Raw genomic sequence first — 23,974 nt, forward strand, 5'->3', positions numbered from 1 at the left:
AAACTCCAAATCTCATTTTATCAAATCCTTTAAATTTTCTCTTAAAAAATTTCTTTAAATTTGATCCACAAATTTTTAACATTGAAATTAATATATTTTCTAGACTCATAGGTAACTCTTCAATATTTAGAAACTAGCAATTTAAAGACTTTAAATAGAAAAATAACGATTAAACCAAAATTGAATAATTGTATAAATATAAAAAGAATAATAAATCAAAGCTATTTGTAATTCTAATAAGAAAAATAAAAATACAATAATATTTTCACTTAAATTATGTGTGGAACTTACACTTACCATTTCCTAATAATTTTCTATTGTAAACAATTTCTTTATAAAAAAAAAGTGTGTTATCATTTCAAAAGTATACAGTCAATTGTCTCGGCATGGTAAAAAGATTGGATTGCAATATGATACTGCATTACAAACTTTTAGCAAATGACCTAATTTGTATCATTGTTACCTCGGCAGGTACTTTAAATTTTTTGAGTCAATGGATCTATACATGTTCAGTTAATTCTTTTTAACTCTTCCACGAGTCCGTAAATGGAGCATACGAAAATGGTATCATGCTACCTTTTTTTTTAAAGGAATTATTAAAGTAAACTCCTTGAATTGAATGTAGATTAGTTCTACTTCTAACGATAAAATAGCACGGAATGCAACTTTTGTACGGATAAAGTACTGCGTACAGTCGCTTAATAAAGATAATTTTATGGGGTTAGATAAGAGGAGTTTGTGTTGCACTGGCACCAATACTCATTCAAACATCGTTCCAATTCTTCTAGAACGACGGTTAGAAACATGAATACATGAACCGCTAGCAAAACATCTGAAACACCTCTACCAAATTTTTCATCAATCTAGTAAGATTTATCGTGTCCATCAGATCACTGTGGTATCTTTAAGAATTTGAGAACAAAAAATTGAAGGACAAGTAAAATTATACGAAAAGCTGGCTTAGATGCTTAACTGAATCTTGGCCTTAGGCAGATGTATCAAAATCATAACTTCGTTCATAGCAGCGCCCTATTTGTCTTTTAATCGGTTGGGCTCCGTGCCTTGAATCGTCAACACTTTTAGGCCTCAAGTGCAATTGCTGATGGACACAAAATACGATATCAGAAAAATCTCGTTTCATAAATTGTCTATCACGCAGAGATAAATGAAGAAAATGGAAGGCAGCATTATATGTAAGAATTTCAACAAATATACATGAATTGAATTGTAATTTCATTTCCCTGGATTTGTTCTCCAGAATTTTTTATCTGTTCAGCGACAAAGCTTTATTCAGCATTGGTGGAGGTAAACCACTAACAAGCAGGAACAAACCTCCATTTCCTAGCTCCTTAAAGCCCAAGTTAGTAGGGATGATAGCGGCCATGTCCACGATTGCTGTTATTATCATTACTGCATTTCCCACCACTTGAGCTACCGCCACCACTCCTCCCATGTCGGGATACTGGCATTGGAGCAGGCTGTTGAAACCCTGGCTGTTGCCTATAGGTATAGCCCCACCAAATGACAAAAGAAATAAAAAAAACTTGGTAGATGGTGTCAATTGTGAATTGTTATACTAATGTGGAAAAAGCTAACATGCTCCCATGCATGAATAGGAATGATGAGTAAAACATCTAAAACTAGATAAATCATGATGACACTCACACTATGTATGCAATCCTTCCATCTGATAAAATCATCGGCATCATTGCCATGCCACAAGGGGTTGGTTACTGTGATTCATATCTATTACCAATACATATGATAATATAATTAACATAGATATCAATACATGTTCCAACTTGTCAAGAGACCCTTAATCCACAAATTGAAGATCATGTTAACCTGTTTCTCCACGGGATGAGGGCAACACAAGTCCATCTACAAGTAAATTAAAGAAAAAACAAACTAAAAGTTGGGGATCATTTACAGCAAGTAAAATTAAGTTGGACAGTTGAAGGCATTAATCATCCAAATTGATAAAAAATTTCATGCTTTACAATTAAGTGCAACTCACTCCTGTAACCTATCAAGGTGAGACAGCACAGTTGCAGCAGTGAGTTCATGGGAAGCATATTTCTGGCTAACCTCCAACCCTCAGCTTTATTTAGAATACTGCAAAACTAAAAGGTTGAATTCTACCAGGCGAAGAGCAACTTGTGCAAAGCCAGCAGTACCAAATCCTGCACCTATAGCACTACCAATCATACCACCATAACCAAGATGAGGTGGATAAGCAGGAAGTACAGCTGGCTTATGTGAATTTGCTTGTGGCTTTGCTAGTGAACACTCCAACGTTTGTCCTGTCCATCCCCAGAAAAAACAATGCTTACCATATATAACAGTCCAGTCCACTATTACTAAAGAAAACATAGGGAAATAAAAACTACCATCAATTTCATATTTCTCTGCGTTCTTCAAAGCCTTCATGGCACTTGACCTTTCAGCAAAGTGAACAAAACCAAATCTGCTCTTTTCTTGCCCGGTTTTAGCAGAAGGGAGAACCACTTTTGTGATCTTTCCATGATGTTCAGACAGCTCCTTAAGACGATCCTGAGTAATGTTTTCTGGAAGGTTCTTTACATACACTAATTTTACCTTGTAACGAGAACTAAGTCTCAGTTATGAAACTTTCTATAAAGCATAACTAATAATCCAACATATTTCATGAGGAAAACAACAGGAAAGTTAATCCCATAATCACAACAGCTGCACAGACTACATAACATGAAATACAATAACCAAAGATACAGGAAAGTTAATCCCAGGGCCAGTCCAATAGTAAGACGGATAAAGGCCTTGCTTTAAGCCCTCCCAAAATAATTTTACTAACTATTAAATTTTAAAAAAACTAAAAAAGTCAGTAACTAATCAATAAATGATAATAGTTTATTCGGAGTAACTAAATAATTTTTTTATAAAGATCCCTCTTCCTATTATAACTCTCCCTTTTTCATAAAAAAAGCACCATTTGTTCATTAATGAAAAACAGATAGCAATATACTATAGCAGAAATGCACTAAAGACAGAAAATGGAGAATCCAAAGTACCTAACAAGGTTTTTTTAGGATAAATGATCATTTTGATCTTTGAATGTGTAAACCAATGATAATTTAGTCTATGAAAGAATGAAAATTTTGATTTAGTCCCTGAATGTGTAAGTGCGACAATTACATCCTACCATACAACTTAATGACAAATTGGTCCATGAACTTTACAACTTAATGACAAATTGGTATTTGATCATTATAACTTAATGACAAAATAGTCCCACAAAAACATAATAGCAGGACACAAGTGTTGCACTCTTTAATTTACATAATTTCTCTAAACTATTAGTTTGATTAACAAAGAAGAAAAAAGGCATTTTAAATGAAATTTATAAATAGGAGTAGTACTGGTTATAGACACCCATTATTTTCATGTGAATATAGTCTTTCATATATATATATATATATATAAAAGATTTTTTTATGTTTATTTGCATATTATTGTCATTTTGAATAGTAATCAATACATCATATCTTGTTCATAAAATAGGAGCCATTATTCAAATAATTTCATTATCCTATACAATGCATGAAGAGGTTGCAGATGAAAAATATGATCTAAACATTATGCTATACCCTAAACTATAGCCATGCATGAAGAGGTTGCGGGATGAATTCAGTCGAGGGGCTTCCATTCACCAATACGGAGATAGAAGCAGATTTGAGGCACCCCTCAACCCATTTAATCCACTTGGGGCAGAATCCCAACCTCCGTAACATGTATATCAGAAAATTCCATGAAACTGAATCATATGCCTTTTCGTAGTCTACTTTGAATACCATGCATGGCTTTTGGCACCTTTTGGCTTCCTCGACTGCTTCATTTGCTATAAGCACGCTATGCAGTAAATGTCTACCCCTTATGAAGGTAGTCTGTCTTTCGTCTATAATGGCTGGCAGCACCTTCTTCAATCTTTTTGCTAATATCTTAGCCACAATTTTGTACATGCAGCCTATTAGCGAAATAGGTCTGTATTCGTTAAGGTTTTGTGGGTCAGCCACCTTAGGGATTAGAGCAATAAAGGAGGCGTTGCATCCCTTTGGAAAAATTCCGTTAACATAGAATTCCTCCAAAAACCGAACAACATCGGATTTAATGACTTGCCAGAACTCCTTAATGAACTTAAAGTTTAGTCCATCTGGACCAGAACTTTTCTCGCTCCCACAATCCCATACAACCATCTTTATTTCATCCTCATGAAAGCGCCCCGTCAGCATATCATTTTGTTGCTGTCCAATGCTCTGAAATCTGATCCCATCCAGCTTGGGTCTAACCCGCTCGATTTCTTCAAATCTTTGCGAGAAAAACAGCCGAACTGCCTCTTTCACTCTTCCCGGGTCATCAACCCAGGATCCGTCAATCATCACTCCTTTCATAGAATTATTTCTATGATTCGAATTCATCAAGTGGAAAAAACGTGAGTTGCAATCTCCTTCTCTAATCCATCTTGACCGCGCCTTCTACCTCAATAAAGACTCATGTGATTGGGCAGCTAGCCATAGATCCTCCTGTAGCTTTTTTCGGGCCAACAATTCTTGGGGAGATAATTGCCTGTCAATTGTGTCCGCTTCCAGCTTGTTCAAGTCAGCCTCAATACTTCTTAACTTCTTGAGAGTATCTCCAAACTGTTCTTTGTTCCAGACCTTCAGCCTCTCCTTAAGTCGTTTTATCTTCTCTTTCAGCACAAAACCCCCCATCCCCTTTACTGATTTTTTGCCCAACAGTCCTGAACAATTTTTCTGAATGTCTTGTCTCGAAACCAGCAGTCGAAGATCCTAAATGGTTTGGGCCCCAGTCAACATGTTTAGATCTCAACAAAATGGGGCAATGATCAGAGAAGTTCTGATCCAAAATAAATTATGTACTTCCAGGCCATTTGGTAAATCAGTCAGCAGAGACGAAAATTCTGTCCAGCTTACTTTTGGCTGATCCATTCGGCCTGTACCATGTGAATTTTCTCCCCACGCATGACATTTCTTCTACCTCCAAGTCCACAATCCAATCATTGAACTCCTTGATATTCCTATCATCCACCCCTCTCTGACAAGCATCCATTCTTTCTAATGGTGTTCTGATATTGTTGAAATCTCCCAATATGCACCATATTCCTCCAGGGTTTGAATTTTTCATCTGGCAGACAATGTCCCACAAAGCTCTCTTCTGATAAATATCGATGTTCTGATATTGTTGAAATCTTCCAATATGCACCATAGTCCTCTAGGGTTTGAATTTTTCATCTGGCAAACAATGTCCCACAAAGCTCTCTTCTGATAAATATCACATGGTGAATAAATGTTGACTATATATACTTTTTGTGCCTCCTGAACCCACACCCCTTCCAACAAGATAAAGCCACTTCCACTGACCTTCCTTTCCATTGCGAAAGTTTTCTCACTCCATAGACATAATAGGCCCCCTCCTGTATTGGATGCAAGTTGTATTACCTAGCTAACTTCAGAGTCCCCCCACAGTGCTCGACACATCGTCTTCTCAATTCGCTCCTTCTTGGTCTCCTGGATGCATAGCAAGTCTATTTGCTCTTTTTTGACCATTCTTCTAATTGCTGCCCATTTCACCCCCCTCCTCAGCCCCCTTACATTGTATGTTATAATATTCATATGAGAGCAGTCCTATTTCCCAATCTCTCTGCCTCTTTCCTCCATGGCCTTTAGCTTGTCAATGATTGTATCTTGCTCTGTCCCGCATGTTACCCCCATGTCTTTTGCCATATTCCAATAGGATGTTGCCTCTTCCAGCTGGACATTGATAACATTGTTATTGGTTGGTGTTACTTCCTCTATTTCATTTTGCACTGGGTTCGGGTCCACCCAAGTATTCACCTCCTTTCGTCCATTGTCTCTTAATCTCAATAGCAGGCTTTCAGCTTTCTCAGGGTCACCACTGTGCTGTTGTTGACCGTTATTTTTTGTAGCTGGTTTTGTGTCTTCGGCAGCCCCCTTGTTATTTATGTTGCCTTGGTCCAATTGCTTTTTGCACCTCCTATTTTGTGAGTACACCTACCTTGCGCATATTGTCCCCTCTTTTTTATTTTGTGGGCTGGTGAGTTTCTGTTGTGATGCTACACTATTGGTGTGAATAGTAAGGCCCAATAAATTTCTGAACTCCCCATCAGCCTCCTGTGGGTCACGTGACCCTTTTCATTCAAATTTTGTTTCCCTGACAGCTTGTGACCTACTTCAAGGTCAACATTTTCACTTTCGTGAAAACACTGCTCCCTCCCTGTCATGTTGATTTGCCTCTCACCCTGTTCCGATTCGGTCATGTTTGCTTCCTCTTCTTGGGGTCTGTCATCTACCGCCATCCTGGGGCACGCCATATGTTTTGTCTCTTTTCCTCCTATGCTTTCTACTCTGCACCCATTCTGAGTTGGACAGTGTGTCCACAGAACTCGGTTTTTACACTGTGGTCTTTCCGGTTCGTTTTGACCGCTGGACATTAGTGTATTCCCCTGAACTGAGAAACCATCGTTCGGATTGCAACTGGTTCTTCTCAGTGCAACTTCATTCTCCGACGGGGCATCCTCCTTTGATCTCGGGGTTCCGACTTCACTTTCCTCAGACTCGATTTCCTCCGATGACCCAAAGACACTCCTAAGTCGACAATTGCATTTTCCGGTGCTGGTCCCATTCTCTTCCGCTATATAGACTCTACAAGTCTCCCCGTCGATGACTACATTTATTGTGTGTTGGATTGGGGGTCGCCACGGAGTTTTGATGAGTACCTGTGCCCTATCCAACCTCAGAGCTTCTTCAATGTCGTCGTCCACCTCCACCATCTCCCCTATCGTTGCCACAATCTTTTGAATTTGCACCATGTCTCAAGTTAGTAGCAGGATACCCCAACATTGTACCCAGACCAGCCTATAGCCTGTTCGCATCCTCGGGTTACACTTCTCCAGTGAGTGAAACAGGGATGATCCATTCATGGTTTCTTCCTTGGCCATCTGTTCAGCTCTGGCATCAATGAGACCAAGTAACAATACCATATCGTCCCCTAGGTACTTCGGCGAAATGTGTACTCTTTCATCCCACGAAAGTTCGTCTTCAACTCTATCAAACAGGGCCAAGTTCTTCAGTCGACCCACACAAACGCCGATGAACCATTTCTTCTCGTCCATCAGAATATCCAGCTGGATCGATGAATGTGAACTTTCATGCCTGTGGATCGTGTTCTCGTCTGTCCACCTTTGCCCTGAGTTTCTGGTGTTTGTCGCCACCACGTTCGCATACGATACTGAAGTTAGCCTATGTTGTGGTTGCCTTTGTCGATCTGCTTCCCTTTCGTGTTTCTCCTTGTACTCCTGTACTTTGTTTTCTGCTATCTGAGTTACGTTTCTCTTCATCTCCCTTCCATATTTTGGTATGTTGACATGTAGCTTTAATCCTCCAACTATGATATTATCCAGCTGTCGTTCTAATCTGTCCACATCGGTCACCCCTTTAAACCTCGTGAAACCGTATCTCCTACTGCTTTTGTTTCTCTGTTTGGAGATAAAAATCTCCCTCACATCCCCCCACTTTTTGAACTGGTACCATAGATCCTTTTCAGTTACATCTTCTGGAATCTTATAAAATAAAAGGATGAGATGTCAGCCATATCCCTCCAGTTTGCCCACTTAAAACTAGGTTGTTGTTCATCCTTGTTTCCGGCGAAGTTGAGTCGAGGATCCTCTCTCGTCCACACTCTGCCTCTCTCTCTCACCCTCTTTGTGTTTCTCACGCTAACCCACTCTCTCTCTCTCTCTACTCATTCTCTCAAGCTCTTAAGTTCATCAATTATGTACTCAGTATGGAATTTTCTTTACCCTGATCGACCCTCTAGTGTATAGAATATTTTAAAACTAAAAGGTAAACAAATCAAAAGATGGGTACACTGGAGTAAATGATGTGATCAATGGACAAGATAACAACTAAAAATTAGAGAAAATAACAGCAACAAGTGTACCAAAATACCTTAAATTCAGAGTTGTTCAGCTCCTTAATAGCCTTATATGCCAATTCCTTTGTCTTGAAGGTCACAAAAGCATAACCTTTTGCTTCACTGGTTTCTTTTCCCTTCATTATCCTAACCTGTACAAGTTTGATTAGTTTAGGCAGTCATGGAAAAGGGAAAAAAAAGGAAAGAAGAATTTCATGTATCTTACCTCTGAAACTTCTCCCACGGATTGACAGAAGACCCTCAAATCTTCTTCGGAAACATTTGGAGAAATGCCCCCAATGTAAACCTCAGACCCATGAGGTGGAAGTGCAAGAAGCTCAGCATGCTTCTTTTTCTCAACTTCTCTTCTTCCTCCTCCTCTACTTCTTCATACTCAACTTCCTCCATTGTCTCCTCTTGATCATTGTCCCCATCAAAGTCTACTTGCTCATCAGAATCTGTAGGTTTCTCAAGCTCACTGTTCCCCTCTGGTGACTCTAGATTTTGAGCTGTATCTCTCTGCCTCGTCCCAGGCATTTTTTGCATCTAGAAAAGCAAACTTGCAGGGGAACTGTGAAGGAAGCACAGATGCCAGAAGCATTCATAGAAGAGAGATAGCAAATATGTAAGGGGGAAACAATATGAGAGACCAAATGGAATAGCAGAGTAAGAATTTTGATTGAATCTGTTGCATGAGGTATGGACCAAGGAGTAGCAATATGGTTGATTTTTAATCCAGGGGTCATCATAGCATAACAACAAAAGTAACAGAGATAGGCATGAGAGAACTCCAAACAAAAATTCAAGAGGATAACAATGCTCAACAGGCCAATCAAAGATAAAAACATCTATGGAGAAATGAATTAACTAAGATGCTGAGAGTTGCCCACAAAATAGAGGCCAATTTAATTATAGTTTAACTATTTGTCGGAGGACAATATACACAGAGAACAAGGTGGAAAAGGAACAAAAGTAAGAAATAAGAAACTGAACTGTATACAAAATATACATAAAAAAATAGATAATATAGAGAGGCAGATAAATTAAAAGTAAAAACTAAAGAGCAATACATTCTACTCCAAAGCTCTCCCTCCTTAACTAGGTTTTATTGGAGACTAAGATACGTCATATTATCTCAGTTCTTTTGAGATATGAAAAACAATGTTACTGCTCCCTATGAAATATAGAGCCTTTACTACGAAATTTCAAACGATAATGTGCTGTCTAAGAACCATACCTCTACCAAACGGTTCCAATTGAACGATTTGCTACGTAGAATAGCCTAGTTAATCTCATGGAATATCAATAAAACTAAGGGCACATGATTTCTTCTATTTCTTTCGCAAGATTACGAATTTACGAGATAAAAGAAAAATAGTAAAGCCTGCGAAATTGTGCATTATTAAGAACTACAGCAAGAGAAGCGAAAGTAACTGATTGTGCGCAAGTCGAAGTCGAAATCGAAATGGAAGCTCCAAAATCGTTATGTTCGAAACTCTAATCCTTTGCGCGCGCGCTCTTATGGTGGCCAAATTCACTGTTGCTCGGCGGCGTCGGGGGGATTTTGGCATGGGCCTTTGAACCGGGCCTTCTTATTTTACACCACCTTTATTATAAGATATCTAAAAGTACTTTATTTAAAGAAATCTAAAAACAATTTTAGGAGAAGATAATAAGAAAAAAAATGAAGTTTTTATAAGTTAATTAGTTTAGGTACGAGATAAAAATATTTTCAAAAAAAATTATTATGCAAAAATTTCTACAGATTAACTTATACATAACTAATTTTAACTTATAAAAAAAGTTTTTATTTTTTTCTTCTTCTAAATTTTTTTTATAGATATATTTATTTATTTTTTATCTCGATGTACATTGAAAAAATATTAATTCAGATTGAGCCTAGATCATTAAGGCTCTGATTGATTAGATGAAAAAAAAAGTTAATTTAAATAAAAGATGTGAGAAGAGTTTGAAATTTGAATTGCAAAGAGAATGAACAGAAAGAAATAAAAATTAAAAGAAATAACTTGTCTCATTTTTTTTATTTTCATTTTATTTTTAATAAAAAAATCATTGTCTATTTTTTCCTCAACTAAACACATCATATAGGTCATGTTGCCCTCCAAGCTTGTATTTATATTGAGGACAAAGCTATTAACATATTCTTTAATATACTTTATATCAGTGGTTAAATTTTATTAAAACTTGGAAAATTATGAATGAGATTCATTAAATAAAAAGAAAAATATGCAAAACTTTAAAATTTGTAAGTGTTTATGATGCCAAATCATTATGGACTTTCAATACAATATGTAACTGTTTATAAGAAGAGTCAAGACAGCTAATTTAATTTGAAATTTTGATAAAATCTTGTTGTCATGGTACTGTTTATGTGTTCTTAATCTGGTTCTTATAGTGCATTCTTAATTTAGTCCTTTTTTTATAAGCTAAATAATTTATTTGAAAGAAACCAATTGCTCGCAAGCTGTGCAAAATTGGAATAGAATGTTAAAATATAATATGCACAACTGCCTAACCATAAGACAGAATCTTAATTTAGTCCTTTTTTTTCTAATGGATTCTTAATTTGATCACTATAAGAATTAAGAATGCATTATTTATATAAGGACCAAATTTTACATGCATAGAAGCCAAATTAAGAATGCGTTATACATACAAGCCAAATTAATGTGTGAATGGTATCGACCAAATTGATAATATTTAAGGAACCAAATTTAATAAATTTTTATGTATAGGGACCAAATTAAAAATTTGCAACACATATGGGGACTACATTATGCATTTAACCTAATGTGAAGGAATGTGAATTGTTCGGTAGATATGTTTTCACAAAATTCAGTGCAGATGAGTTGCATGAGCATGAGTAAAAGCTGCATGCGAAGCATGAAAGGCCAGAATCTGATGTAAAATGCTATCACTGCAACACTTGGCTGGATAGCCCTGAGAACTTAATAAAGTTGCCACAGATTCATAGCCAATGTAAAAAGTAAATCAACAATCTACTTCTCAATTTTGGGGCTAATGCTAATCATAAAAATTGAAGTGAAAGAAAGTGTTTTAAAAACCAAAATACGATCTCCATTTCACATGACCCAAAAAGATAAAGATCTCCATTATAATCAGTAAAAACTATATTTACCAAGAGAATCCAAAACAAATTATAAAAAATTGCAGCTAGTTAAGCACTAGGACTGTGAACATTGCCCATTGGGCTAGTGCTGATGGGCTTGGGTAGTTTTTACATAAGATCAAACCTATTGTCACCATCATATCAGAAAAAAATTTGAAAAACATTGTTGCCAACACATTGATTATGTCATGTCTCCTCTAGTATTCCAAATGATAGAAAGGCATCCGCATCATCAAACAAGTTTGTTATAACTCACAGGAACAAGTGTTTAAATTCTCCATTTGCAAGCTGACAGAGCTTATTGTAGCTATCCATATCTGCCAACATGGGAAAAAATACATCAGAGTCCACAGCTTCATAAACTTAAGAATGTCATCATTAAGAACAATGACAAGAGATACAAAGTATTCCATATGTTTCATAGCTATATGTCAAAAATCAATTTGAGGAATGGGAGGGAAAAACAATACCAATGGCATCACCAAAATTGGTCCATATCTCAGCACCATAAACTTCGACATAAGTTGTATGAGGAGCAGGTGGGGGTGATCCTTTTACAACTAGTTGTTTCTCATCTGTTGATTTTCCAATCACAACACCATCAGATCGCACAACCTGCATCACAACCCTTACCCTGCTTCCAACATAGAAGTGCAACAGTTCTGCATTGACTAAGGCTGCTGGATTTGATATATCCATACTCTGAAAAAGAAACAAGATAACTTGATTTAAATACAGAAAAAAAACACATACACACAGAACAAGAATTGATGGTAAGAAAAAGCTGTCTTCTTTAATTAGTTTGTGCGGAAAAAGACAATTCAAATTTTCAAACCTTTGAATTTGTGGTTCCAATGCATTATGAATTGTGATTTTATGGAATTATTATTCCAACTTTTGGTAAGCTCGCATTCAACTTTGGATGAAGGAGATGGAGATTTTCAAAGGTGTTAGGATTATAACAGGTAACAAACTTGCACTTATCCATTATTGAATGGAGTTGTACCACATCAATAAAAAAGGGAGTCCTTATGAAGAGAAGGGACATCATCTCAAGTCCAAGGGGGGTTGTATAAAGGGAGGAGAATCCCAAATAGAAGAGATGTGAGAAAGTCTCTGGCAAGTGAAAGAACCATCATTACTTGCAACTCTTAAGTAGGAGGACTAGGGTTTATAAGGTAATATACTATTTGGAGAGAATTTTTCAAATTTGTCCATGAAATGTATAATCTTTATTTGAGATACATGATATTTTTTGTTAAAGAACATTTCCGTGTACATAAGCAAAATGTGTTTAACCATATTAAATTATGTCTTTCGTTATTTCTATTTCTATTGTGTTTTTTGTGTTGTTTTCCTATCTCGCAAATGTTAATTACACTAGTTAAGAGCTCACAAAAAACTTTTGATTTTTTTTGGGTCCTTGGTCAGAGAGAACGCTGATGTCCCTCACTCAATGGGTCAAATACTAATCTTGTTCGCGGTGCGTGATGTTCACTGGCTCAAGGAAATTTTGTACATGATGAAAATCGAACACAAATTTTTCCACTAAATAAATCGTTTTCCCCACATGTAAACGTAGCAGGACTTTTCATCAATCCTACGGGTTAATCCCAAGTCTCTAAATGGAACAAGGTTTCACCATTAAAGTATATATCGCAAAAAATTTAAAAAAATCACACAAGAGAGGGCTTCATGGTTAATAATCAATTACAATGAAGGTAGGATTAGTCGACAATCATGAGCAAGGTCAATTTACTTGATTCTTCTCTATTCCATCCCTTTTCAACCACGAAGCTGGGGGCTTCTCATTTTGCCATTAATTGAACTCTATCAAAACTCGCTCAAATAATTATATGAAGACGACACTGTTTATCAACACGAAATTATTATTTGTGACACGCACAACACAATCAAAAAATAAGTGGTATATAAAAAGAATTGTTAATTATGTTGGTTGGTGAAGAAAATTCGAGATTCGAAAGTGAATGCAAAGAAGCATGAAACATGTTTTGTTATGGAGTGAAGGGATTGTTACATGGTGACTGAGAAACAAAGTGGCAACCATGAAACGCACAACACAACACAACAGAGCAGAGGTTCTCCTTTCAATCCGGGTTTGGATGATTTTTATAACTATTAAAAAAATTAGGTTAAACTCAAATTTTAGTCCTATATAAGAAAAAAAAAAGAGTTTTTGATTTTATCCCAACTCGAGAATTAGTTCTTGTTTTATATATATAGAGAGAGGATAATAATGAGATTATGAGTTATTTTTTAACGAAAGTATTTTTAATTTAAAAAAATCTCCAACTAATGTTTTTTTTATGAATTTGTCTTATCTCTTTTAACCTATCCTTTCCATTTTCTTAAAGTTTAATTGCAGTATTTTAAAAAAAATTATCAATTGTTAAAATTATTTATCATAAATTTTAATTATATAAAAAACATTTATCCCCTACAAAGTTGAAATGCTAGTTAATTATAATGTGGTTTTGATGCATATTCTTTTTTTTTTTTGGTGAATGGTTTTGATGCATATTGAAAATTAGTTTTTAGTTTTTTAAATTTATTTACTTTCAGTTTTTACAAATTAAGAAAAACGTGATTGTGATATTAAAAGTTATCTAGTGAAAAAATTTTAGATATTTTTTTATAAATAAATTAATTTATGTTTGTTTTAAAAAAAGTAGTTAGTTGATTTGATGATAAATCATTTAAAATAGCTTTGGTTTTTAATTAAATTATATATTTTTTTAAGCTTCTAGTCGTTTTCCAACAAAGTTATTAAAACAGAAATTGATTTCAATGATAGTCGATTTTTTAATTAAATTAGATATTTTTTTAAGCTTCTAGTCGTTTTCCAACAAAGTTATTAAAACAGAAATTGATTTCAATGATAATCGATTATGATACAAGAAACCTCTTGTTACATCCAATACACATTGTTATTTTTTTCATTCTAAAATCAAACAAAAGTGTTGAAATAGAATAACACAATTGTTCAATACATGCATGAATTAAGTACAGATTGATGTGAACATAAACTTGTATGTCATATTAAGAAAGCTGGTGAGTTTAAAAACTGGTACACAGCCACCGGATTAACTGACTCAACGAGTCTAAAATGCTTTATGCTTGAACGATTAATTAACCAACGAAGAATGGTATACAATGGCTCATTAACAATGTATCTAAATAAATTACATGTAACGTGCACTCAGAAGTGAATCATCAGGTACATCGCAAAAAGCATACATGATGACCATTTCAACATTAATAATATTGTTGGGACTGAGGATTTATTTGTGAACCCAAAAATTAAATTTATATATAAGAGGGAAGAGACCTGACCAAGAAAACCAACCTAAACCATTGTCTATAATCTTCCATATTTCTTAGGAGAAGGAAAGGTCATTTCTCTCTTATTAACTTCTTGGTTATGGCAAAGGCAACACCTGCCACAGCCACAATTATGCCTGAAACTATAACGGCTGATTTTAGCGTCTGCAAGGCATCCTTCTTTTTCCTTTCCCTTTTCTTTTGTTTGGCCTCAGCATGTTCCTTCAAACAATCAAGCAAGCATATACATATAACAACCATCAATGCAGACATATACATACCAAACAATAACATATATAATTGAAAAAAATCTAAGGCCCACAATTGATTGGTGATATGATTAAAATAATAAGTTAACTTTTGAAGTTGAATTAGACTCAAAATTTAAAATGATATCAAAGTTTATCTCATATTAGACTACCTATTACTATTATATAATCCACATCAAGCCTAAAATGCTTAATAATATTGGGCGTGAAGGAAGTGTATTAAAAAAGCCCAAAACCTACATAATGATATTTTCAGAATAGTATATATAAGTAGGAACCATGCACCCTTTTTTATAAGCTTGTTTTTGCGGCTATACATGTATAAAAAAAGAGTTGTTCCACTATTCAAATGACATGTTCTTTATGGATAGTACCTTTGATTTTTTTGTGGCAGCAATCTCTGATGATTCAGGATCAACTTCAACACGAACGTTATGCCCAGGATTCAGTTCCCCATCCACGTCTGCTGGTGGAAACGATATGTCTGAGCTCACTGGCGGGCTTCCCATTTTCTTCTTCTAGCTTTTACTTAAGAATAATACTCTTATTCAATTCAATAGTAGGGGAGAAGGTATTGGAGAAAAAAGAACACATTCATGATCAAGGTTTCATGGCCAATTATTCAATGCCAAAAATATTGCTCAAGCTTATTTGACACGTGCAAGTGTTCCAAATGTGGTGGTTGTTAGAGTTTTATGGGTCCTTCCTGTTCTTAAACTCGCCGAGATAATTGTTCAGACTCCGCTAAACTTTAGGTGGTTAGGACAAAAAAAAAAAACCATGATGGTTTCTTCAAATAAAAGAACAAACGGTGCAAACTGTCTTCTGTCTGCTAAAATATTGCTATACCCATTATTTTATTTCCACATTTTTTAGTGAACTCAGTTTATGTTACATTCCATTTTAACATTACTTAATTTAAGGGTGTAAATAGCTTCAGTTATTTACCAATGGTTTGGGTTTAATAAAAAAGATTAATTTCTTTCAATGTGTTGAATCGAAGTTCAAATATTTTTCACTCGAATAAATACTCGTATTTAATATCTAACATGACATGAATAGAATTACTGTAAAAAAAGAATACGTGTTATATGTTAAAAAAAACTTCAGTTATTTGTGAATTATTCAAATTTAGCGTATTAAATATTCATTCAAACTCATTTATTTAAACAAGATCAAGTTTATTGTTAAACTTGATTATTTACTCAAATTCAAGCTTTAAAACTTAACATTAATAGTTTTTTAATAGCTTGCATGTGTATGCATTACTTAGACAAATGGAATTTTAATTTTTATATTTACTTAAAAAATATAACTTTGTTCATTATTATCTTATATATCTAACATTTATTTAATGTCAATTTTTAAGAATTTACGTGAATGATTATAAATTTTCTTCAACGAAAGTCATCATTTTCATCATAAAAAATTGCATCTTCAATCTTAAAAACATCTTTATGAATATAAAAGTATATTTGATTACAATTTTACTTTACTTTTTAACATAAATATATTTATTAAGTACTAAATTAATAAACAATTTTATTTTTAAAAAATAATGAAGAAAGAAAAAACAAAGATCAAGCTTAGTCTTTAAAATTTTAAACCAAATCAAATTGAAGCTTTAAATTTTACTCATTTAAATTTAATGAATCAAATCTCAACAACTTATTTTTTTCCCAAAAGTCAGGCCTGAGATTACTCTTGCTCAATGCAATCTTGTGGGAAAAGAATTTAACGAAAAACTAGAAATTATCACCAACAGAAACAACACAATTTGTTTATTTTGGTTACTAAATAAATAAAATGATGTACAAACACAAGATACACGTACAAGGCATTGTGAATGAAAGAGATTTCACAAGTACCATTGTTCAGCAATATTCTGTTGTAGATGAGCCAGATTATAAATCTACACAAGATGGCATCTTTACCTTTTTAGATTATTTTTTAACCATTTTTTACACATTAACATGTATTTTGCCTTATGCCATCCATTGCATGCATTTTCAAAATTCGGAAATACGTATAAGGGGACAAAGTAAGGCTTTCAAGTTAGAAAATCAAATGAAAAAATATTGGACGGTCTTTATGAGTAACATTCCACTCCCACGCCAAGATTCAAAGTTGAGATTGTAGAAGAATGACACGCTTATTTCTTAGATATCCCGCATATGTATGATACAACTCATCTCTGCCTAAATTACATCGTTCTCCTGGACAACCCTCAGTCATTGCAATATGAATTGAACTAACTATGGTAATTAATTATTTTAGCCGAAGAAAGCTGAATCAAACGAGTTGGAGCTATATGAATTGCTCTAATGATGGCAAAGAATTATTTTAGCTGAATAAAGCTAAATCAAACAAGTTGATCACTAGTGACCCGTTGATCCAGACTTTCTATTATATTGTTGTGTTAAACCCTTTATGGATTTTCAATTTTTGCTCCCAAAACCACGAGGACTTGGCCTTGCTGGTGTTGAGTCCCCAAATACACTCCTTGATTCCGATCTCTTCCTCCTCCTTGCAGTGCCAGGTGGGGCCTGATACAGTCAGAATGCAAAAACCAGAAATCATTAAATGTTATGACAAGTAACATGCACATGCAAGCTCAAGATTTACAATTATGTTCTGTATTTGTTCCATGCTTTTCTTAGAAAGTCCAGAAATGCAAATGACAATAGGATATTTTTATGTAAAAAAGATGCAGAATGTCCTAAAAGTCTTGCACCTCCAAAAAAAAAAAAGTCCTGCACCTCCAATCAAATTAAAAGAAACATGAAAATGAGTCAAATGACATCAAGGGATTAGGATTATCTCAAAATCATCACATAGCACGGATTAAATGCATGCAATTACACATTTTAAGCATGACATTCTAGACATGTTACAGCCCACCAAAGGATACCTATAGATGAGGGTTTTGAATACCTAGTATTATTCTACACAAACTAGCTCAGTTAATTCAAAAATAAATGAAGTAACTTGAAAATTGTTAAATCTCATACATGTACAAAATGAAATCACCTTTTCCTCTGCTTTAAGCGCTTCCTCAAGATTACTAAGTGTTGGAAGTGATCCACTTTCCATTACACCCATCAGGTTCTTCATACGAACACGCATTTGGAAAAGTTGAGCTACAAGTTGGCTTACCTGATATTATTGATGAACATTCCTCTAAGTTAGGAAGTATAGCACTGATCGAGAAACCACAGCCTCTAAAATCACTAAGAGAAAGTTAAATTTGAAAGAAAATTCATTCTACATACCTGCTGCTCTGTTTTCCCTGAATCCTGAGCAACTCTTTTCCTCCTGACAGGGGATTCTGCCAACAGTTCTGGCTTTTCCCTCTCCTCTGGAAATAAATAAAAAAGGTTGGTTAGCAAAATCAGTTAATGTAGGTTCAAAAAGACGTAGGGTAAAATAGCAAAGTTAATTCTCCTTACAATAACAAAAAAAAACATAAAATTAGCATTTTTATAATTTGATAACCAAGGGAATTTGGCCCTGGGGTGTTTCTGTCAATTTTGTTGTAAGAATTCTATGTAATGACCATTTACTCGTTGAAGATGTGCTTACCCGTAGCACAGATTATGTATTACGTTATCTCTATAATAACTCCATTTGAAGCCTATACATGTAAATGTCTCGTTCAAGCCAAAGTCTTCAAGGAAAACAATTGACTAGAAGCCTAGGGGATAATGGATAAAGTATTGATTGCAAAACTGGGAAAACTAAAGGGTAAAGACACTGTGCAGGTATCAACTAGATGTCTCACCTAAAACATACAATTAAACAACTGGGTTTAAAAAAATACAAAACACTAACAACTGAGTTTCAAAAATACAGAAAAACAATCATTGCTGATAGATAATTGCACTGGTAGTAAAAGCAAAAGTGATCGATCAAAGGACATGAGTCATCCAGGTAATGCAAGTCATCAACATATACTGCATGTGACCTCTATCATTGCTAAGGCAGGTATCTTATTTACTAAAGATATTCCCATGTTAAGAAAAAAAAATCACAGATAAAGATGATATGAGCAATTTTTATTAACAGATGTAACATCATTGATCAGTAGAAAGAAAGGACCAGGGGTCATTGCTTCTATCATAGCTTCCATGTTCTGCAAATTCTTCTCTGCATCTCGAATTTGAGCAGGAGTAACCTGTATGCATGCAGATGATATTATATGAGTTTTATAACAACTACTGAATCAAAACCATAAATATCAAGAAACGTTCGCAAATGCTAGCAATGCTGAATTTTAAGGTTCATAAACCAAAACTGAGAGCTTGTTGTCACATAACTCCCGCCTTTGTTTGCATTTGCTATGAGGATAAAACTGTCATGAATAGAAATATTTAGTGTAATTCATGTGCACGATCTAATACCTTCCCCATACCAGGAATCATTCCAATGACACGAGAGACAGAACCCATTTTTGCAACAGTACGGGTTTGCTTTAGAAAATCATTGAAGTCAAACTTTGCACTCATGATCTTCTTTTGCAGTTCTTCAGCATCTTCTTGACGCATCTACAACAAATGTGGTTAATATTGAACATCTTATTTTTGTTTTGTGGCAATAACAATATAGGAATATAGTGAGACTTACAACTTGTTGTGCCTTCTCTACAAAAGAAAGAACATCTCCCATTCCTAGAATGCGTCCTGCCATCCGATCAGGGTAGAAAGGTTCAAGATCCTCCATGCGTTCACCCCGTCCTACAAGTTTAATTGGCTTTCCGGATACCTGCCATCATTGAACTATCCAATTAAAAAAATGAGAGAGAAAGGAGAGAGACTTAAAATGGTGGACTATATTAATCACTTCACAATTCCAAATGTGCTTATTCCACCCTATTTTTCCTTCATCCAAACAAAGTGCAAAAGTTGTCACTTCAAAAAATCAATTAAAAATAGAAAAACCTCCCATAGCTGAGGGCATACCAAAATCTATATATTCACAAATTAAATGCAGCACCAGTAGTATATTAGGGCATTGAAATCCAGGAGTCATATAAATTAGGTTTAGATATGCCACTCATTCCAAAATCAATGTGGTTATAACATATCGATGGACATGTACATTACAAACACAGATCCTCCAATAAATCATGAGTACTAGATACAAAGATATAGGGGTTACTGAGTATATCTCCATGAGAAAATCTGCAAGTAACATTTTCCAAGGCACATACATTCAGAAGATGAGAGGTAGGATGCAGTAGACACAAAATTTGTCTACCCTAGAAGAGTTCGTCAACATTCCATTGTCAGGCTGTTATGTTTTTTGAAATGCATTCCAGGGAGACCTACTAGGTTAACATTTACCAGAATACCATAAAAATTATTTGTTATTTCAGAGATAAAACATATAAAAGTTGATGCAGGTTGAGAAACTAAGAGAAATAGACTAGTTGGGTGTTTGGAAGAGCTTATGGAAGTGGCTTATAACCTTTCTAAACTTCTTTTTTTACCTTATTTCAATAATCTTCATCGAAAAGCTTATTTGATTGTATACACTTTGATACTTAACCCAATGCTAACTTAAGGGGGGAGGATTGCCAAGTCTTATAAGAAGTATTTTAGCTATATTCCTAGCTGATGTGGGATCTTAACACCATCAAACAGGGTACTTTATGATCTCTAGCCTTGTGTCAGCATCATTGACATGACACATCATGCAAAGACAAAAACAGCAAAGATGATAAGATCTCTTATCATCAAGCATCTATTAATCACATCTTGTAAATTAAGGGAACTAGCTTTCAAGAGTTTTTAATGTCAAAAATTCTGGTATAGAATGGTAAACTTTGCTTAAGACAAGAACAAATTGCAGGGTTGCAGAAATTTTTGAAAATTAAATACAAAATAAAAACATCTTATGAAAGCTAAGATTATGCAAGCAAACCTCTTTGACACTCAAAGCTGCTCCACCTCTTGAATCACCATCAAGCTTTGTCAAGATGGCACCTGTTATTCCAATCTCAAGATTGAAAGTAGTCACCAACGCTGTACAAAGAAAAGAGTAGTGTCAGAATTTTGGAATGATTTATTGTAATATAATAACTAATAAGCTACATAAGGCACAAAATTATACCAAAGCCAAAAGAAACAGATCAATAATATGGTAATCATTAACTTATAATCATTTCACAATTATGGATGATTTCTTTTCATTATATTATTTGTAGAAAAGATTTCTATGCATGTAAAAGAGTAAAATACACTTCTAAATACCTGCAGCTTCTTGCCCTGTCATTGCATCCACAACTAGCAACACTTCTGTTGGATTCAATGCCTTTTTCACTTCTTTTAACTCATCCATCATTGTCTTGTCAATCTGTTTGATAAGAAATGCAAACATGATCAATAAAATAAAAATGATTCAAGAATAAACAGAAAAATGAAATAATTATTCATTATAATATTTCCAATCCCATAAAGAATCACCTGCAGCCTACCAGCAGTATCAACAATAACAACATCAATTTTCTTCTTTTTTGCCTCTTCTAAACCTTGTTTGGCAATTTCTGAAGGTTTAACATCGGTACCTGCTGTATAGACAGGCACATCCACCTGATACAAGCTAAAACTAATTATAAATATGACTATATATAAAAATGAGAGGAGAAAAAGAGATAAATCAAACAGTGTTAATTAGATATTGGTGTCTGATGTCTTAATCACTTGATTATAAAATATCCATATTTTAAGAGCCTAATATAGATCAGTAAGTACACTGAAAATGCCTAGGAGGAGAAAATATAGCTAGATGCTAAAGCACTGCCCAACAACAAATGCATAACAGCCCATAAAACACATCACTTCTTCTACAATACACTCTTCATCAGTTTTGTAATAGTAACAACAGAAATCAGAGGGCTCCAAACAAAACTTTCAATTCAAAATTTACAATGGCATTGATGGCTATATTTAAAGGATGCATATTTCTCAAAAAATGAAATGATCAACTTCAATGACATAAAATTCCAGGCTTCCAGTACCTGTTTTCCCAAAATAGCAAGCTGGTCAATAGCAGCAGGTCTGTAAACATCCCCAGCAACTAGCATGCAACTTTTTCCCTGAGATAAATTAATATGATTTGCTTCAAAATTTCAATAAGGTGCAGGAACTACAATCTACAAGAAAGGAGTAGAGTAAGTGGGAAGGACACCTGTTTCTTGAGATAATTTGCCAACTTTGCGCAAACCGTTGTCTTCCCAACTCCCTGAAGTCCAGCCAATAAAATGACAGTGGGCCCAGATTTGGCAAAAACCAGTTCAGAAACTTCTCCACCCATCAATCGTACAAGTTCATCATGTACAATCTGCACAAACCAATGATCAACACAACACCCATTTCATTCAGTACTCAAATATAGATCAACATCTCAAACAAATCTGACCTATACACATTATCAAGACAAACCAGAAATATACATAAACATGCAATCGTGCAATAGTCATATGGTGCATTTCATGCCACAAATTCCAAATGCAACTTCACACCCCCTCCCCCCTCCCATCCACATACACACACAAAAAAAAAAAGAGACAAAATCAGTTGAATTCAAATGCAAGTTCAGATTGTTCAAATGAACCTTTGCAACCAAACACACACACACACACATTGGAGACTGAAAACTTTTTGTGGGGCCTAAATTGAAATTTCTAGCACAAATTGAAGCATTGCAAGAAAATGGTGGACTTGCATCTTATGGTGATTTAAAGATGATAGAAATGCTAGTAATCGTTCTAAAAAATGATCTGTGATTTCGGCTGCAATGTTAAGGTTTTTGGACTCTCCACGACCACATTGTGGCCACATTTGGCGCAATGTCAAGAATCGCAATTTAAAACCTTGGCTTCTGATGAGTGTGAAACTAAATGATTTTACCTTAACCAATTGCTGATCCGGTCTCACTCCTCGAATGACACCAACACCCACAGCCTGATCACTGACAGACTGCACAAACCTTCTGACAACAGGAAGACTAACCTGCAAACACAACATGCATACCATATTTTACCTGTTGTTTGTTTACTGTTTTCAAAAACAGTTTTCTAGTTCTACAGACAACTCAAAAACATGTTAAAAACGCGACTTACATCAGCTTCTAAGAGAGCTCTCCTAATATCTCGCATGGGCTCCACAATGTTCTCTTTAGACAAAACCTCTACAAACAAAGCAGCTCATTAACACTCTAAAGTCTAAACAATAATCAAATAAGCTAGTAATTCTTGACATGACACATCAACAAATCTGCTGAATCAAATGCTCATATCATAACATACTACCTTCTCCTTTGAGCTTGTTCCATGCAGTCTCAAGGCCACTAGTCAATTGGCCGAACATTTCAGCCCTCACCACCACTCCGCGGGTGTCCCTTCTCACGGCGACGCCCTTGGAGTTGGAGTTCACCCAACCCCATACCTCTTTCTGCCAAATTAATAGTCACTAAACGTGTTTGTTTGTGCCAAACGCGCTTCCAAACAGTAAGTAAGTAACGTACTTACCGCGAAACAGTTTGGGGAAGTCAAGGAAGCGTTGGTCCAAGGAGAGGAAAGCTTAATTGATTTGGCAGAAGAAGAGCGCAAGGTTTTGTTTTGAGAGAAAGAAAGGGGGAGAGTGGAGAAATGGCGGGAGCCTGCTACTGCTTCCATGTCGTCTCCTCTGCCTCAAGCTGCACCTGCTTGCTTCCTATCTTCTATCCACAGCATCCACGTGGCATGCATCTGTTATTTACTTATTATTAGGTAATCCCATACTATATCTTCTTAATTAACAGGTAAAGTTTATGGACCTTGAGGTTCATAGATACGTGTATATGAAGAGTTATATTTTTAAGATAATATTCATTCTTGTTTACTAAGTTCATTATTTGGCATAGGAAGATTGCGTTGCCCAGTGCTAAGAAAGCACACCCCAGAAGGATACAACAAGAAAGAAAAATATTTGGCATAGGAAGACTTATCATCTTGGCTGATAGAATTTGAGACTTGAGGAGACATCTTACAATTACAACGTTGAATATTCAATTAGAAGGATTTTGTGAACTAAACTGAATAAATAAGCTAGCTGAAACAAACAATTTGAAATCAAAATTCTCTCTCTTTACAAATCAAAATTAAATTTAATGGATGGAAAAATAATGTTGCCTAAAAAAAATTAAGTTACTCATAAAGTGCCATTTTATGTTGGAACGGAAA

At 35.0% G+C, this 23,974-nt stretch overlaps 3 protein-coding genes and 1 pseudogene across 5 annotated transcripts; all 4 read right to left on the bottom strand.

Moving 5' to 3' along the window:
* Window positions 1–721: 721 nt before the first annotated feature.
* On the bottom strand, window positions 722–9,582 carry LOC114398226 (annotated as a pseudogene). The gene is made up of 6 exons (XR_003663524.1): window positions 8,216–9,582; window positions 8,025–8,141; window positions 2,391–2,598; window positions 1,666–2,303; window positions 1,216–1,500; window positions 722–1,099 (listed from the first exon to the last, which is right to left on the bottom strand). The product of XR_003663524.1 is annotated as a heterogeneous nuclear ribonucleoprotein Q-like (transcript).
* Window positions 9,583–11,108: 1,526 nt separating this feature from the next.
* LOC114399459 (replication protein A 14 kDa subunit B-like) lies at window positions 11,109–11,839 on the bottom strand. The gene is made up of 2 exons (XM_028361656.1): window positions 11,611–11,839; window positions 11,109–11,457 (listed from the first exon to the last, which is right to left on the bottom strand). Exons 1-2 carry the CDS (start codon window positions 11,837–11,839, stop codon window positions 11,393–11,395), a joined length of 294 nt encoding a protein of 97 aa, XP_028217457.1. The 3' UTR covers window positions 11,109–11,392.
* A 2,406-nt stretch (window positions 11,840–14,245) lies between these two features.
* LOC114399390 lies at window positions 14,246–15,478 on the bottom strand. The gene is made up of 2 exons (XM_028361576.1): window positions 15,126–15,478; window positions 14,246–14,704 (listed from the first exon to the last, which is right to left on the bottom strand). Exons 1-2 carry the CDS (start codon window positions 15,258–15,260, stop codon window positions 14,555–14,557), a joined length of 285 nt encoding a protein of 94 aa, XP_028217377.1. The 5' UTR covers window positions 15,261–15,478; the 3' UTR covers window positions 14,246–14,554.
* Window positions 15,479–16,806: 1,328 nt separating this feature from the next.
* LOC114397981 (signal recognition particle 54 kDa protein, chloroplastic-like) lies at window positions 16,807–23,553 on the bottom strand. 2 transcript variants are annotated; one of them, XM_028360074.1, is made up of 15 exons: window positions 23,282–23,553; window positions 23,063–23,204; window positions 22,874–22,941; window positions 22,662–22,763; window positions 21,940–22,092; window positions 21,770–21,847; window positions 21,216–21,341; window positions 21,003–21,105; window positions 20,674–20,774; window positions 19,375–19,512; window positions 19,152–19,295; window positions 18,850–18,925; window positions 18,024–18,109; window positions 17,763–17,907; window positions 16,807–17,297 (listed from the first exon to the last, which is right to left on the bottom strand). In XM_028360074.1, exons 1-15 carry the CDS (start codon window positions 23,426–23,428, stop codon window positions 17,158–17,160), a joined length of 1,749 nt encoding a protein of 582 aa, XP_028215875.1. In that variant the 5' UTR covers window positions 23,429–23,553; the 3' UTR covers window positions 16,807–17,157. The 2 variants fall into 2 exon arrangements, with proteins under 2 accessions (XP_028215875.1, XP_028215876.1); XM_028360075.1 differs by having other exon boundaries at window positions 17,782–17,907; window positions 23,282–23,428.
* Between the last annotated feature and the right edge of the window lie 421 nt (window positions 23,554–23,974).

The sequence above is a fragment of the Glycine soja genome, chromosome 19 (assembly GCF_004193775.1).
Source record: "Glycine soja cultivar W05 chromosome 19, ASM419377v2, whole genome shotgun sequence".
Taxonomy (NCBI): Eukaryota; Viridiplantae; Streptophyta; class Magnoliopsida; order Fabales; family Fabaceae; genus Glycine; species Glycine soja.

Bases quoted from the DNA above. Each gene is read 5' to 3' on its own strand.
- LOC114399459 (XM_028361656.1), bottom strand. From the start codon at position 11,839: ATGGATATATCAAATCCAGCAGCCTTAGTCAATGCAGAACTGTTGCAC. The intron at 11,458-11,610 runs GTATTGTTTTTC...CCATGTTGGCAG, and splicing joins CAATTTTGGTGATGCCATTG to ATATGGATAGCTACAATAAG.
- LOC114399390 (XM_028361576.1), bottom strand. From the start codon at position 15,260: ATGGGAAGCCCGCCAGTGAGCTCAGACATATCGTTTCCACCAGCAGAC. The intron at 14,705-15,125 runs GTACTATCCATA...GATTGTTTGAAG, and splicing joins CTGCCACAAAAAAATCAAAG to GAACATGCTGAGGCCAAACA.
- LOC114397981 (XM_028360074.1), bottom strand. From the start codon at position 23,428: ATGGAAGCAGTAGCAGGCTCCCGCCATTTCTCCACTCTCCCCCTTTCT. The intron at 22,764-22,873 runs GTAAGTCGCGTT...TTGTGTTTGCAG, and splicing joins GAGCTCTCTTAGAAGCTGAT to GTTAGTCTTCCTGTTGTCAG. The intron at 17,908-18,023 runs GTATGTAGAATG...CAATAATATCAG, and splicing joins CAGGGAAAACAGAGCAGCAG to GTAAGCCAACTTGTAGCTCA.